Here is a 14,813-nt window from a genome sequence, read left to right as displayed (position 1 = left end):
ACCTTCTTGCTGTTCAAATGGTGATACTTCAAGGTTTGGACTTATTAAAGAAAAAATCATGATGTTCTACGATTTCATAGGAATGCCCAACATCTCCCATCACAGATAGTCAGTACAGTCACTTTATTTTAAACCTTAATTTTCTTTATATCATTCTACTAATTTGCCATATCCCAGAGGTGATGAATTTAATGGCAAAGTAATTGTTTCAACTTGTACATGGGAATGGGCAGAAAGATTCTTTGCAAAATTGTTAAATGCTCTATTTATAGACAAGATTTTTTGCAGATGCACAGGAACATTAATTTCAATAGTTTTATTTTGTTTTTATAAATGATGTTAGTAGTATATAAGCTTAAAAGGTTTTAATTTTATAAGGCAATATTTAAAAAATTCTCATTTTTCCTAGTGTGAAAATTGACTTTTGATGTCTAGGTATGTACTCAGTTTAATTACCACTCATGTGCAAAGTATGAAGTATGTAAATTATCCATCATAATGTGTCATCCATCAGGTAAAGTATAATTTTTATAACCTTCAACCTTATTTGGTTATAGAGCAATAAACTAGAAAATCAGAATCATCTTGCCACATCTACCTGTCATATCCTTGCTGGAAACTTCTATAATAAGTTTTCTTTAATATTTAATGCTTATTTATAATAAATAAAAATTCAGAATTGAAGTTTATCAAATGATTTATTATATAACATTGTTTTCAGAAAATTATAAATTTTTCTTTTAGTCCAAACTGTATTCCCATAAGAAATGCATTGATGAGTTTAGCTGAATTTTTGATGCTACTTATCATATAATTAGAAAAAAGATCTTAATATTTATAAGATGTATTCTTTTGGCATATTCTGTGTTCGTTGGTGCACTATTTAATTAAATTTGCTGCAAAAATAGGTTAAATTTCATTGATGGTTGACAGTTAAAATATTGAGGTCAATACTACATGTCTTGTTTTTTGTTATCTTTATTAGCATAGAAGTAACTAAAATGTGAAAAATAAGTAAAATTACATTAAAATATTTTTAGGATGTGCTTGCTAGCAATTTCCACGTTCCCTGTGCATTATCTAAGCCAATCGGGTCAAATGCACAAGAGCACTGAACATCCTCAGTGTTCTCTCTTCTACCAGTTGGGGGGGGCAGATCGCTGTTCAATGTTAAAGGTATATCGTGCTCTTATTAGATCGAAACTCGATTATGGATCAATGGTCTATGGCTCTGCCAGACCCTCGGCCTTAAAGATGCTGGACCCCGTTCATCACCAAGGACTTCGACTCTGCACTGGGGCTTTCCGTACCTCTCCAGTTCAAAGCTTATACGTTGAATTTCATGAACCTTCTCTACACCTTTGCCGTTTGCAACTATCTTTACAATATACTTCGAAACTTCATTCCTTACCAAAGCATCCCACCTGGAAATGTGTTTTCCTTCCTCGGTGGGCAGTACTTTTTCAGAACAGACGATCTGTCATTGCTCCATTTGGCCTTTGCATCCGGACGCAATTGGATGAATTGGGTCTGTCCTTGGATAACATTGCAGATTCCACAGGTTGGCCCATCCCACCATGGCTTATTACAGCCCCCAAATGTGACCTTTCTTTCAGTCACCTAAAAAAGGCAGATACTCCAAATTTGAAGTACCGTCTTTTATTCAATGAATATCTTTCAAACAATCACTCAGTTCCCATTTATACAGATGGTTCCAAATCAGGTAACTCAGTGGGCTCTGCTATGGTTTGCTATGGGTCAGTAGTTGCACGCAGAATCCCTTCAACAGCTTCCGTGTTCACTGCTGAACTGTATGCCATATCTCTTGCCCTGGATCATATTGCAGCTGAGCAGTACTCCAACTGCACTATTTATACTGATTCGCTTAGTTCTATACTTGTCTTGGAATCGCTACACGTTAGCTCACATCCTATTCTAGCTGATATTCGAAACCGACTGGCCCATTTCTCATTAGCAGCTACTTCAATCCAGTTTTTTCTGGATACCAGGCCATGTTGGTATTCGTGGGGATGAGCTTGCAGACATGGCAGCTAAATGTCTGCTTCAGCACCATCACTCCTATGCCTATTCCGTACATGGAATGTGGTGTTATCTTCGAGGCTCGGCTCCGTGCCAGCTGGCAGTCCACTTGGAGTGAGCAGCGACAACAAACTTTTCAAATCAAACCCAAAATTGGACTTTGGCCATCTAGCTTCCGTAAAGTTCGGAAGGAGGAAGTTGTTCTTACTAGGCTACGCATTGGTCACAGTTTTTTAACTCGTTTTCTTTTATCTGAAACTGATGCACCAATGTGTAGTTTGTGTAACACTCAAATCACTATCAGCCACGTTTTACTTTCTTGCCATCGTTACAATTCTCAACGACAGCAATATTTTAAACATATTTTTTCCCATGGCCAGTCTGTAACATTGGACAGTTATTGGTGATGGTGACTCTGTCCACTTTGATAATGTTTTTAATTTTTTAATGGCCATTAATCTTTTTAATCTCATTTAAGTGTTGCATATTTATTCGTTACACCTTTTTAATTGTGGTTCCTTTTTTACAGTTTTAATCTCTCTCATTCAATTTGACATTGGACAATGGCCAGAACATTAAATAACTCGACACCAGGACTGGAAAGGCCAACTTCAGGTGATTAACGCTACTGTTTGAACTATTCGTTTGAACTACTCGTTAGTCTTCCTGGCGAGTTGTTATTATACTTTTGCTGCATATCATTTCACACTTTTACTACTACACCTTTTAGTACTGGCCATATTGACTCAACCCGGAACCAGGACTGGAAAGACCAACTTCAGGTGACTGACGGTGATTTTTATACTTACCTGTTAGTCCCCCTGGCGGGTTATGATCATTACCATTCTGCTACAGGTAGTCCTTTACAACTTTGTTGACTGGATGTCAACATTGGTTTTTACGCCATTTTCTGTTTTAATTGCCGTTTTGCTTTTATCTTCAATTACTTTTACAAATTTTACTCCATTTACTTGACTTTATCTTTTTACTGGACATTTGGCTACTCATTATTACGATTTTATGGAGTGTCTTTTAAAACTTTTATTCTTTTACATTTTGATAATAGCTGCTATGACACATAACCCGGAACCAGGACTGGAAATGCCAACTTCAGGTGATTGACGGTGGTTCTTGAACTTACCTGTTAGTCTTCCTGGTGGGTTATGATCATTACCATTTTGCTAGAGTAAATATTTTACAACTTTGAAGACTGGATGTCACCATTGGTTTTTACACCATTTTCTGTTTTAATTGCTGTTTTGTTTTTACCTTCATTTACTTTTACAAATTTTACTCATTATTACGATTTTGCGGAGTGTCTTTTAAAACTTTTATTCTTTTACATTTTGATAATAGCTGCTATGACACATAACCCGGAACCAGGACTGGAAATGCCAACTTCAGGTGATTGACGGTGGTTCTTGAACTTACCTGTTAGTCTTCCTGGCGGGTTATGATCATTACCTTTTTGCTAGAGTAAATACCTTACAACTTCTTATACTCTGCCTTCTATCTTAACATTGTAGACTAGGTGTCAACATTGGTTTTATACTTTTTTGTTTTACCTTCATTTCCATTTATGTCTATTACTACATTTATTTATTTTTTTTTACATTTTTACCGAATGTCTGGCACAGATAGCCTCGCTGCTTTGTGCCATAAAACACTAAATCAATCAATCAATTGTTTTCAATTAAATTTACTACTATGAGTGAAATGTAACTACAAATCTTTATTAACAGTCTAAATAAAATGAAAACTAAAAGTACTGTATGAAACTCTAATATTTTTAAATCAAATTCCAAGCATTGACTTGGCCACCAAACAAATACCAACAGTTTATATGCTGCACTATTTGAAGGTGCTTTGCCATTTCATGGGTAAATGAGATATGCTGTGATTTTCAAAACTGTTCAATACTTACAAGCAAACTTGTTACAAGGTGGAACATTCATAAGTGATAGCAAAATGTACTTGATTGTCCAGTTTTGTGAATTCAAAACATTATTTACTAACTTTTATTTTACAGTAAACTACCACTTTGTAAAGAAGTTTTATTTCTGTAGTGGCTTAGTGTTGTTAAATGTAAGGTTTTTGTCTATACAGAAGGTTTACAAAGGGTTGAAAACTGAATAGAATACTTCCTATTGTCACTCATACATCATACCAAAAATTACCTTAAAATCTTTAACCTTGACATTTCACAAATTTTAATGTTAAATTGTTTTAGCAACATATTGTATTTTTTGTTGGGTTCTTCTTTACAAACAATTTTATAGCATGATACATTTCTGATGAAGCATATAATAAAAACAATAAAATTATAGTTTTTGATACTTCATCTTTATACACATGTCTGTTGTAGAAAATTTTTTCTTGTAGTATTGTATAAAATTATTTATAATACAATGATTCTTTGAAAATACTGAATGTTAAAATAATTTAATAATAGTATAAGTTGGAATATATAAGGAGAAAATATACTGTGTAAATCATACTCAGTGGCAAAAATATGGCATCCATTAGATTACAAAAGTTGTGTTGATACTGGTCCAAAATGTTCAATGTTAGAATTTAGTATACAAGAACAGTTAAAGGGAAAAATATGTGCTTTACAAACATGAAAATGCTGCTGCTTAAATGTGGTCTAAATTCTGTTTTCAACATTGCATTATTTTGTAAAAAAATGTGAAGAACATTTGAAATAATCTTTTTTTAATTTATCATTTTTAAAGTTTACTTGCAATGAATATTTTTATGTATATCTAAATTATTTTACAAATGCATAAACGTGTATAAATTTCATGATAAATGGGTGTAACATGGCCAGGTGGGTTAATGTGTTCAACTCATAATCTGAGGGTTCAGATCCCTGTCACACCAAACATGCTTGCCCTTTCAGCTGTGGGGAAGTTATAATGTGATGGTCAATCCCCCTATTTGTTGGTCAAAGAATAGCCCAAGAGTTGGTGGTGGGTAGTAATGCCTAGCTACCTTCCCTCTACCTTGAAGTTAGCATTCCTGCTCCCAACATTGTAGTGGGATATAATTAATATATAGCATGTGTTAAGGCTTACATTTATGATTATATATGCGTGCACATTCACGGAAGTTTTTGTACCTTAAACATATGGATATAAGTGTGATGTTTTTGTAGTGTAATTCTGTGTTACATTTGTATAATTGTTTTGGCTTGATTCATTTAATCTTAAGTGCAAAAGTACTTGTAACTTTCTATCACAGAGCACTGAATACTTTTGAAAGCCAGCTTGTAGAAAGGTAACAACCAGATGATAATAATGTGTATAGAAAGCTAAGATATTACAGTCAGTGATGTTTTGGGTCTGTCAAAACACTTCATGGTTATTAGAAATCTACAAAAATGTCAGTCATGCCATCTGGAAGGCAATGGTATTTCAAAATAAACCAGTGTAATTGCATTTTATTAGATGTGGCACCTGTACAGTGTAAGGTATATTTTTAGACAAATACATGGTATGAAGAAATGTGTAATCTCAAACTATGAATCACTGCAACCAAGTTTAGCTAAATTTTTAAAGTATATTCTATGAATGTATATAAAAACTTGTTACTGTGATATTTTTCCTTTTCCTTGCTATAAATTAGTTTTGATGAATCCAGATTCTCTTGAAAGATTATTTTTGTTTCATTTTGTTGAAAATCTAGTAATGGTTTTCTAATGTGGTACTTTTGATACTTTTATAATAGGAAAAGTACTGTTACATTTGCCCAGACATTGCCAAAGAATTTTCAAAATATGATCAGGAACCTGCCAAATGGATGAAAAAGTATGAAGGAATCAATACTGTCACCAAACAGACATTTTCTGTAGATGTTGGGTATGAAAGGTTCCTTGGTCCAGAGATTTTTTTTCACCCTGAGGTATGGTTTTTCTGTTTTATTTATATACATATAGTGTGTGTGTGTGTGTGTGTGTGTGTGTGTGTGTGTGTGTGTGTGTGTGTGTGTGTGTGTGTGTGTGTGTGTGTGTGTGTGTGTAAACATATGAATAAAATTTGACAACTTGTCTGGTATAGGTCTTTAATTTTTATTTTACTGCTGTAACACTGCGGAATCTCTGGGGAAAAAAATAAAAGCATGAATTAATAATGGATGAATAACAAGCAGTTTCAAACATTTGTTGACATATGTCTGCCTTTATTGAATCTTTTATTGTAGTTGAATTTGTAACAATGTAAAAAAATTGACTTGTTTTGAGAAAAAACATTTCAATTGATAAATTGAAACAAAAAATCCTTTTAAGTTCTGGTCAGGTTCAACATTCATAATTTCTGTGAATTGGGTAATTTGTCAGTATGTGTTGTAATCTAATTTTTATTACTTTTTCTCTGTAATAGTATCTGTTTTCATTGAATATATGTTCTTGTATTTGATTGTATTTTATGCATATTTAAATTTTATTCTTTTTACTTTTTAAGAGCAAATTTAATAAAAAGGAAATGTATCAAGTGTAAGCAAACTAGTTCTAAAATCCATTGGTGGAGGTTTTGTAACTGATAATTGATAGTTTTCTTACACTTGTAACTAGTAACTATAGTGTCTACAATCAGGATGAGTGTCACAAGTCTTTGATTTGTTAATATAAAAGTTAAAACTCTTTGGGTGAAATTAACTTGTAATTGATTAATGTACTGCAGGTGTGAACCTTCAGTTGGTAGTCATCCTCTGTCAATCAACCATTACTTGTTGTTTTTGCTACAAGAGAACCTCATTTATTTTCCACTTTAAGATGAAATTATAAAGTACAGTATTTATTTTAACCTTTTTAAAAGAGCTAAAAATCATTAGTGTAGCCACCCTTCTTCATTTCTGTTGTATGTTAACTTTTATCTTTCAGTTTCATTGCCAAAAGCTGGTGAAACATGACAGACAAGTTACTTGCAACTTTTTTATGCATTTTTAATTTATCAACTGTGTGTGTGTGTGTGTGTGTGTGTGTGTGTGTGTGTGTGTGTGTGTAAATAGCATTCAGATTAAGAGTAATGAGAGAGAGAGAGAAAAAAAGCATTTGCAATTAACTTTTTATATATCACTCTCTACATTAACTTGCATTCTGTTATCTTAATTCATCATTTATGATGGTTCCCCAAGGGAAAAACCAGCAAACTCTGTGGAAGGTGTGTTGAATTATTTACATAAAATAATTATTTACAATTTCAAATAGAATTGAAATGTTTGCTGTGACCTTTTTTCCTTATTACATAAACAAAAGCTGGACAAAGCAGAACTTATAATTTGGAATGAGGTGTTTAACTTGGTTACAGGCAATCCAGGCCTTAACGGGTATTTTTAGATATAGGAGCTAGCCCCAAAACATGAGAGTTAGGAGTGTTCAACCTAATGTTGCTATTATTTGCACTGGGAAATTGGATCTTTACTCGTGTCTTCGTTATCTGTGCCTGCATTAAAACTGCAATTCTTAATTATCTGCAACTTTTCTTTGGTTGGTTAACTATTACTGATCCATGCTTCTTGGTGGGTGTCATTTAACCACAGATCTATGTTCAGGTTGTATTGGGGTGTTGCTTAGTTATACATTATCCTCTTTGCTACAGGTAACTGGTATCTTCAGTTTGTTTTAACAAAGCCTTTCTTGTAGTAATTCTGAATCCTATCTTTGCACTATTTTCTGATTTATTTTGCACAAGGATGCAAATACACTTCAGTGTTTATAGTGGAAAAGTGCTGAAATTTAGGAGTTATTTAAGATTACAAAAGTGGAATTGGACTTCTGTAACTTTGAACCAACTGACTGACCAACCAAAACTTGGGTTTTATGATTATTATTTTTGTTATGACTTAGCATTTTTCATGATAATATGATTAAATTGCAATAAAATTAATTCAGAACAAGAATCTTAAATATATTAAGTTAAACAACAGGTTAGCTAGTGAGAAACTGCTGATTGTGTTACTGTGACTTTTTGCTATTCCCAGTATGGACAATCTAGGCACTAGTGTTATATTTAATTACTTTCACAGCAATGAGTGCATGATACTGATCACATGATATCAGCAATCATTGGATAATTTTGCTGGAACTAACTGCCTTTGATCTTGTTAGAATAAATATGTGCAAGAAAACAAAATGATACAAAATTAGCAATGTATTTGCAACTGCATCACTTTTTTTTTTTTTCCTGAAGTAACGTGAAGTGCTGAATCTGTCATTAAAATCCTTGAAACAAAGTTTGGTATTACACTCAAGGAATGCAAAAATTATTCTGGATTTCCAGAATGTTATTTTCTTCCTTTAAAATTTTTGGGTGTTACTAATGTTTTAAGTTTACTTAAATACGTTTTGAAATATTATTTCATTACCATTGTGTAAAATGAAATTGTCTAAAGGCAAAACAAGAGGGAATTATCAGTAGCTGTGGCTGTAATTAATCACAAATCATTTGATGTAGATACATGCTAAAATTTTGTACTTTAAAATCAAGAGAATCTTCAGTTGCCACAGCTATAGTTAAATCTGAAATTGGTCGAGATAGTTATGAGCTATAAGTTTGTACTTGAAATATACTTGGAGCCATTCTGTTAATCACTGGGCTGCAACTAAAAACACACATTGTGACATGGAATGTTTTAGTTGCATAATTATGACACATGAATTTTTAAATGCAGAAAGTTTTATTCATTATTTATTATCTGAACATTTGGGGAAGATAGTGATTTTAAGACCACTATGTGAAATATTTTAGATATTAATATATTATGATATGTTGAAGTTAGTGGTGACTGCGTTTTAACCTGTTCAGTGCTGTAGATGAGATAACTCGTCCAAGCCGATCAGTAACACAGTTAATTCGTTCTCAATAATACCTAACTTCAACGCTAGATGTCAGCACCATATAAGCATTTGACCTACTTTCATATTGTTTCACTTTCAATCCAAAATGGCGTCATGAAAAGGTTACGTTTAATTTATTACATTATCTTTTTAATCTGTTTTACTTGTTGCTATTTAATCACCCATTTTTCAACAGAATTGTATTATGTTTTTCTTGGCTCATAACTTGTTTTTATATAGTGACTCTAGAGATCTTTTATACTTGAAGAATCATATTTTTCAAATACCTTTATTTGACAGTATAAATTATTGGCAGAACTAGAGTAAAATTTTTTCCAGTGATACAAGGGAAATTTTTTTTGAACTATTACAGTTCAAAGATGACATTTGCTGAGTTTCCACCAACCAGTTTTACTGTAAGGAAGCATATTTTACATTTTCTATGTACAGAACTGCACATAAACAATGTGTGCCACTAGCTACTGCTTTTTGCTATTGCTGCATTTACTGCAAGTGTAAAGGATTCCAATTAGGTGGAACTGTTTGAAAAAGTCCTATTGTTTTAGAGATGCCTGAACCAATACCACCATCAAGATTACCGTTTTATTGTTGCTGTATTCTCTGCATTGGAATGCTAATCTGGGACATTTTAATAATTATGGGCTTTAACATATTCTTCCAGCACATACATATTTATGTTCACTACTTGTGTATAGTTTGTTATATGTAATATTTCTATAGTAAATAGGTCAGCTTCAAGTCATCTAACACTATAAAGTGTAATGAATTTTAGTGAGAGATAAATATTTGTATATTTTTTGTGGCTGAATATTGACAAATGCTTTTGTGTAGTATGTTGTTAATCTGTCTTCAAATATTTGAAGCAATTCATAGTTGCATATTCCCTGATATGTGTGAAGTACTTTTTCATACCATTAGAAGCTCAAAATTGCTTGTAGTTAACACAGGAAAATTAACTCCTTGATCCCCCAAATTTGTATTTTAACATTAAAATAATTTTGCTATCTTCTTTTTAGGGCCACCATTTTGAGTAACCTAAATGGTCAGGACTGATTTTGTTTGTGTCCAGTGGTGTCCTTTACTTCTTCAAAATTCTATACCTTAACATCAAATTTATTGTGCTATCTGCTTTAGAATATACAATTATTTACCTCTCTTAGAAGCCATCTTGAATTTCTCCCATATTGCTGTTTCCAAAATGTCTACACTGGATTTTTAAACTAAACTAAACTAACGTGGCAGGGGTTCAGTTTAGAGAGAGAGAAATCCGAAGAGTTCTCTCTCCAACTGGGGTGTTCAGGAACTTTGTAGTTCCTCTTCGTCCCCTTTCGTGAATTGTTATTAGGATTAAGTGGTGGTTTTTTTATTATTATTATTATTTTAATAAATTAATTATCGTTATTATTCTTGACTTTTTGGGTGGGGAATGTCTCACTAAATGGTCTTTTGGGTGGAGGCAAAGGTGGCAGTGGAAAGAAGGAAAGGTCGGACCTGTCTCGAAAAGAAAAGTTGGGTAGATGTGAACATGAATGTAATTCATTCAAGTTCAGATCAAATCAAACGCCCGATTCTGGGTCTGGCAAAAGGTTGCCTGGGCTGGGATCTAGAAATCCAATGCCTGAAGATTTTGATGTGGGGAAACGGGAGTACCCGAGAAAACCCACTTTCACCCGACAGGCCGAAAGTTTTGCCTGTCGTGTGCCCTGTACCTGAAAAAAAAAGGAATTCATGTTAATAACATAGTTTTTATGTATTTAGACTCTTTGTTGAGTGGATTGTGATTCTTGAAATATGTTGTATGGTGATATGTATTTTGTTGGTGCACTTGATAATTTGTGTAGTGATGCCGTTAGTTTGTTTCTGTTTTCTGCTTTTCGATAATATTTCATAGAAAGTTCTGTTATTCTATCTCTTATAGTTGGTAAATTACTAATTTGGTGTAGATAATTTGTTGGTGTAAAAGATGGTAAACTGAATGCGGATTTTAATATTTTGTTTTGTTGCACTTGGATTTTTTGGAGTGTGTTGTTTGACATGTTGTATGTTACTTGACATCCGTACTCTATTAGTGGACGGATGTAAGCCTTGTATATTTGTATAATGGTGTTCGGTGCGCATTTTGATTGTTTTCCAGTTATAGTCTTTAGATATGAAATCCTTTTTCTTATTGATGAGTGTATATTGTTTGTGTTTTTTTCCATGTTAGTTTTGTGTCGAAAGTGACGCCAAGGAATGTGATGTTTTTTGCTCATGTTGATGGTTGTGTTTCCAAGTGATAGATTTATTATTCCTAGATTTTTTCTTTGCTTCTTTAGTTTTCTATAGAAGGTGATTGCTTGTGTTTTTGTCGGATTTAACACGACCCTCCACTTGTTGCTCCATGTTGAGACGTTGTTTAGTGATTCTTGTACGCGAGACATGGCCATTACTGGGTTTCTGGAGGTGCTCCAGATTGCGATGTCATCTGCGTATTGTGAATTGTGTGTGTATGTTAGATTTGGAAAAGGTATGTCACTGACGAAAATTATGTAAAGAAGTGGAGAGAGGACTGATCCTTGGGGCACTCCTGCCGTTATATTAAACAATTTGGATATGGTTTTATTGACTTTTACTTGTGCTGTTCTATTGGTTAAAAAATTTGAAATCCATTTGACTATCGTAGGATTTATTTGTAGGTGGTTTAGTTTGTATATGATGGCATTGTGCCAAACGCTGTCGAATGCTTTTTTGACATCTAGGAATACCCCGATGGTTACTTGATTGTTGTTGTAAGCTTTGTATATTGATTCGGTGAGTCGTGTGAGGTGATCTGTTGTTTGTCTATTTTTTCTGGAGGCATTTTGAGATTCTGGAAGGATGTTGTTTGATTCGCAAAATGGAGGAGACGGTTGGAGATAATTCTCTCCATCAGTTTGCCAAGGCAGCTTAACAGACTGATGGGGCGGAAATTATCTGGATTTGTTCTGTTAGTTTGTTTCTTGGGGATCGTTGTTATGATGGTTTTTTCCATGTGTCAGGGTAATACCCTGTCGCTAATGAAATGTTCATGATGTTTGTGAGGTGTTGTAGTAGGAGAGTGGAACTTTTTTTGAGAATAATATTTGGTATTTGGTCATGTCCGGGGAAGTGTTCTTCAAGTTTTGATATTAATCTTTAGTTCGGTTATGGTTATTTTTCTATTGATTGAATTTGAGTATGCTTCTAGTGTCTCCGGGAAATCCTGGTGAGAATGAAGCTTGGTTTGCATTTATGTAGTTGTTGACATGGTGTTGGTGTTGTGTGTCGAAATCTACTGAGTTTAAATCGCTAAAAGCGGATTTGTAATAGTCAGCTAATAAGTCAGCTTTCTCTTCGTCCGTCCTTGCGATTTTATTGTTGTGTGTGATGTGTTGTAACATGTGATTTGTGTTTTGTCTGACGCAATACTCTTGAATTTTTCCAGAATTCTTTTGGGTTTTTCTTGGTTTTTCTAAGTTTTGCAGAAGTTATGCCAATTGTTTTCTCTGACTTTTTAATTTCTTGTTTAATTTTTGTATTTGTTCTATTGATTTCTGTTTTAATGTGTGGATCACGTGTGATGTAGTGTATTCGTCGTAATTGTCTGCGTTTGATTATTAGTGCGTGAATTTCTGGTGTTAGAGTCCATTGAATAAGTGATTGTTTTCTTTTGATTTAGGAATTGTGTTTTTGTGGCTTTCTTTATGGCTTCTGTAATTTGATCAACATATTTGTCTAGTTCTGTTTTGTTGTTTACATGTTCGATTGGGTGGGGTAGGTATGAGTCCAGAGAGGCGTTAAAAGTGAGCCAGTCTGTTTCAGTGTAGGTGTATGCGGAAGGAGTCACGTACGCCACAGCCGGGTGGCGCGGGTGAATCATACATGATACGGGGAAGTGGTCGCTGGTGATTTCATCATGCACTTTAAAGTTAGATATTCTATTAACCATGTCCTTGGGAGCGATGATGAAATCGATTACATCATATGAGCCGTTGGCGGCTGAGAAGTGTGTAGGTGTATTGTCATTAATTAAGTGCATTTTATTGCTAGAAATAAAATTTTTTATGCAGGATCCTCTGCGTGTGTCTCTGTTACCCCTTAATTCTGTGTGCGGTGAATTAAAGTCTCCAATAATAATTGGTTTGGGTTTACGATTAACACATTTTTGAAGGAAGTTAATGTCGATATTTTTGGTTGGTGAGCAATATATGGCTAGAATCGGAATAGTTAGCCGGTTGTTAAAGTGTATATTACAAAAAATGGTCTCATTAATGTCAGATTTAAATGAATCTTCTATCGAGATTAGATGCGATATTTTTTGTACTAAAGTAAGTTATTATACCTCTGTTGTTTTCTGAGTGAGGTATGTTGTGTGAGATGAACTGGGGATTGTGGTGTTTTGTTTCTCTGTGCAAAGTGTTTCTGAAATGATGATTATGTTGGCGTTTATATGTTTGTTTATGTTGTATATTTCTATCCTTTGTCTTTAAGATTTCCTTGGCAGTTGATGTGTAAGATTTTAATGTGTTGTATCATTGTGTTGTTTTATTTCCTCGCGTGAATTTTGAGTGAGAGATGGTGTGGTTTCAGGTGAGGGAGGTTAAAATAGTGACTTGCAAGGCTGCAAACAGCCTTGAGTGACTCGTGCCTCGATTCGAATGAGGGGAGATCACTCAATTCTATCAGCATTGCTAGCAAGTTTGTGGTGAAATCTGTTGGGTTAAATGCTTGTGTTGCTTTTGGGCGTGTTACGTCCGCGTAAGTACGTGTTGGTTGAGGTTGAGCGTGTTTGATTTGCGAGTCGGTTGGAGTTGGTAGTAAAGGTTGTTTGGTGTTGTTTTGGTAGCCGTGGGTTTGATTATTGATGTTCGTGGTTTTGAAAAGGAATCTGTTACGTATTTGGGTGTATTTGGGGCAGCCTTTGTAACTGGCTGCGTGGGGGCCTGACAGTTGGCGCATCTAACTTGGTTACGCTCGTTAGGACACTGAGCGACCTCGTGAGATCCGCCACATCTGACACATCTATCCTTGGCCATACAATTAGTTTTTGTGTGTCCGAACCGTTGACATTTGTAGCATTGGATTATTGGTTTTGATGTGTCTTTCCGGTTCGGTCGTGTGTCTTTTGAAAAATAAAAGCAACCGTTTTTAATAATTTTTCTTGATCGTCTTTTTGTTGACGGTTACCTTGATCAGTGGCGTTTTTTGTTTCGTTCTGAATGAGATGATTCTGTTCGATGATGCAATGTCAAAGCCTTGAGTTGTTAATTCTTCAGTGATTTCATGATCTTCAATGTCGAAATCGACACCTCTGATTATGACTGTTAGTTTTGGTGTGTTTGTTTTGGTGTTGTGATGGTGGCTTGAACACGAAGGCATCCTTGGGCCAGTGGGCCAAAATATGCATAAACTCTTGAGGTTCGGTACATTTAATCATGATTCTTCCATTAGGAAGACGTTTGATGTCTTTAAACTGAATGCCCGGTAATAGGACCTCAGTTGATTGACAATCTGTGGAATGCGTGTTGTTTTGTTTACTCCTTCGATGAACAGAGTTGGGATTCTGTAGTTAGGAGAATTGTGTGTTTGTGTGACAGTGTTGGTGTTCTCAGAATTAGTGGCGATGGTGGTGTTGTTTGTATTCAAGTAATTATTGTTAGAGCAAGTGGCTTTGTCTTCGTTAACATGGGTTATGTTATTAATACTTTGATTTTTAGAACTATTATTAGCGTCGTTAAGGTTAGGGTTGGTAGAATAGTCAGAAACTATACTTACCATGTCCTTTTTTCTTCTTCTTCTTCAGCCTCCTCTTGTTGGATGTCTCGTTTGTTTCATGGGATTGTGGTCTTCGTGATTCTTCAGCTCCTGAGTTTTCACCTTCGGAACTCTCGGTCGAACTACTCAGTGATTCAGAGGCTGG

The 14,813-nt window shown here is 34.4% G+C and overlaps 1 protein-coding gene across 1 annotated transcript in view; it reads left to right on the top strand.

Annotated features, from left to right (window-relative positions):
* Positions 1-14,813, top strand: part of LOC143255606 (actin-related protein 3-like) — a 94,049-nt gene that overhangs the window by 41,974 nt on the left and 37,262 nt on the right. The window contains 1 exon segment of the mRNA XM_076511495.1: positions 5,770-5,943. Within this exon segment, the coding sequence (XP_076367610.1) occupies positions 5,770-5,943 (174 nt within the window).

This window comes from Tachypleus tridentatus, chromosome 7 (assembly GCF_004210375.1).
Source record: "Tachypleus tridentatus isolate NWPU-2018 chromosome 7, ASM421037v1, whole genome shotgun sequence".
Classification (NCBI taxonomy): Eukaryota; Metazoa; Arthropoda; class Merostomata; order Xiphosura; family Limulidae; genus Tachypleus; species Tachypleus tridentatus.
Note: the sequence above shows the minus strand (reverse complement) of the source record. Positions and strands in the feature narration are given on the sequence as shown.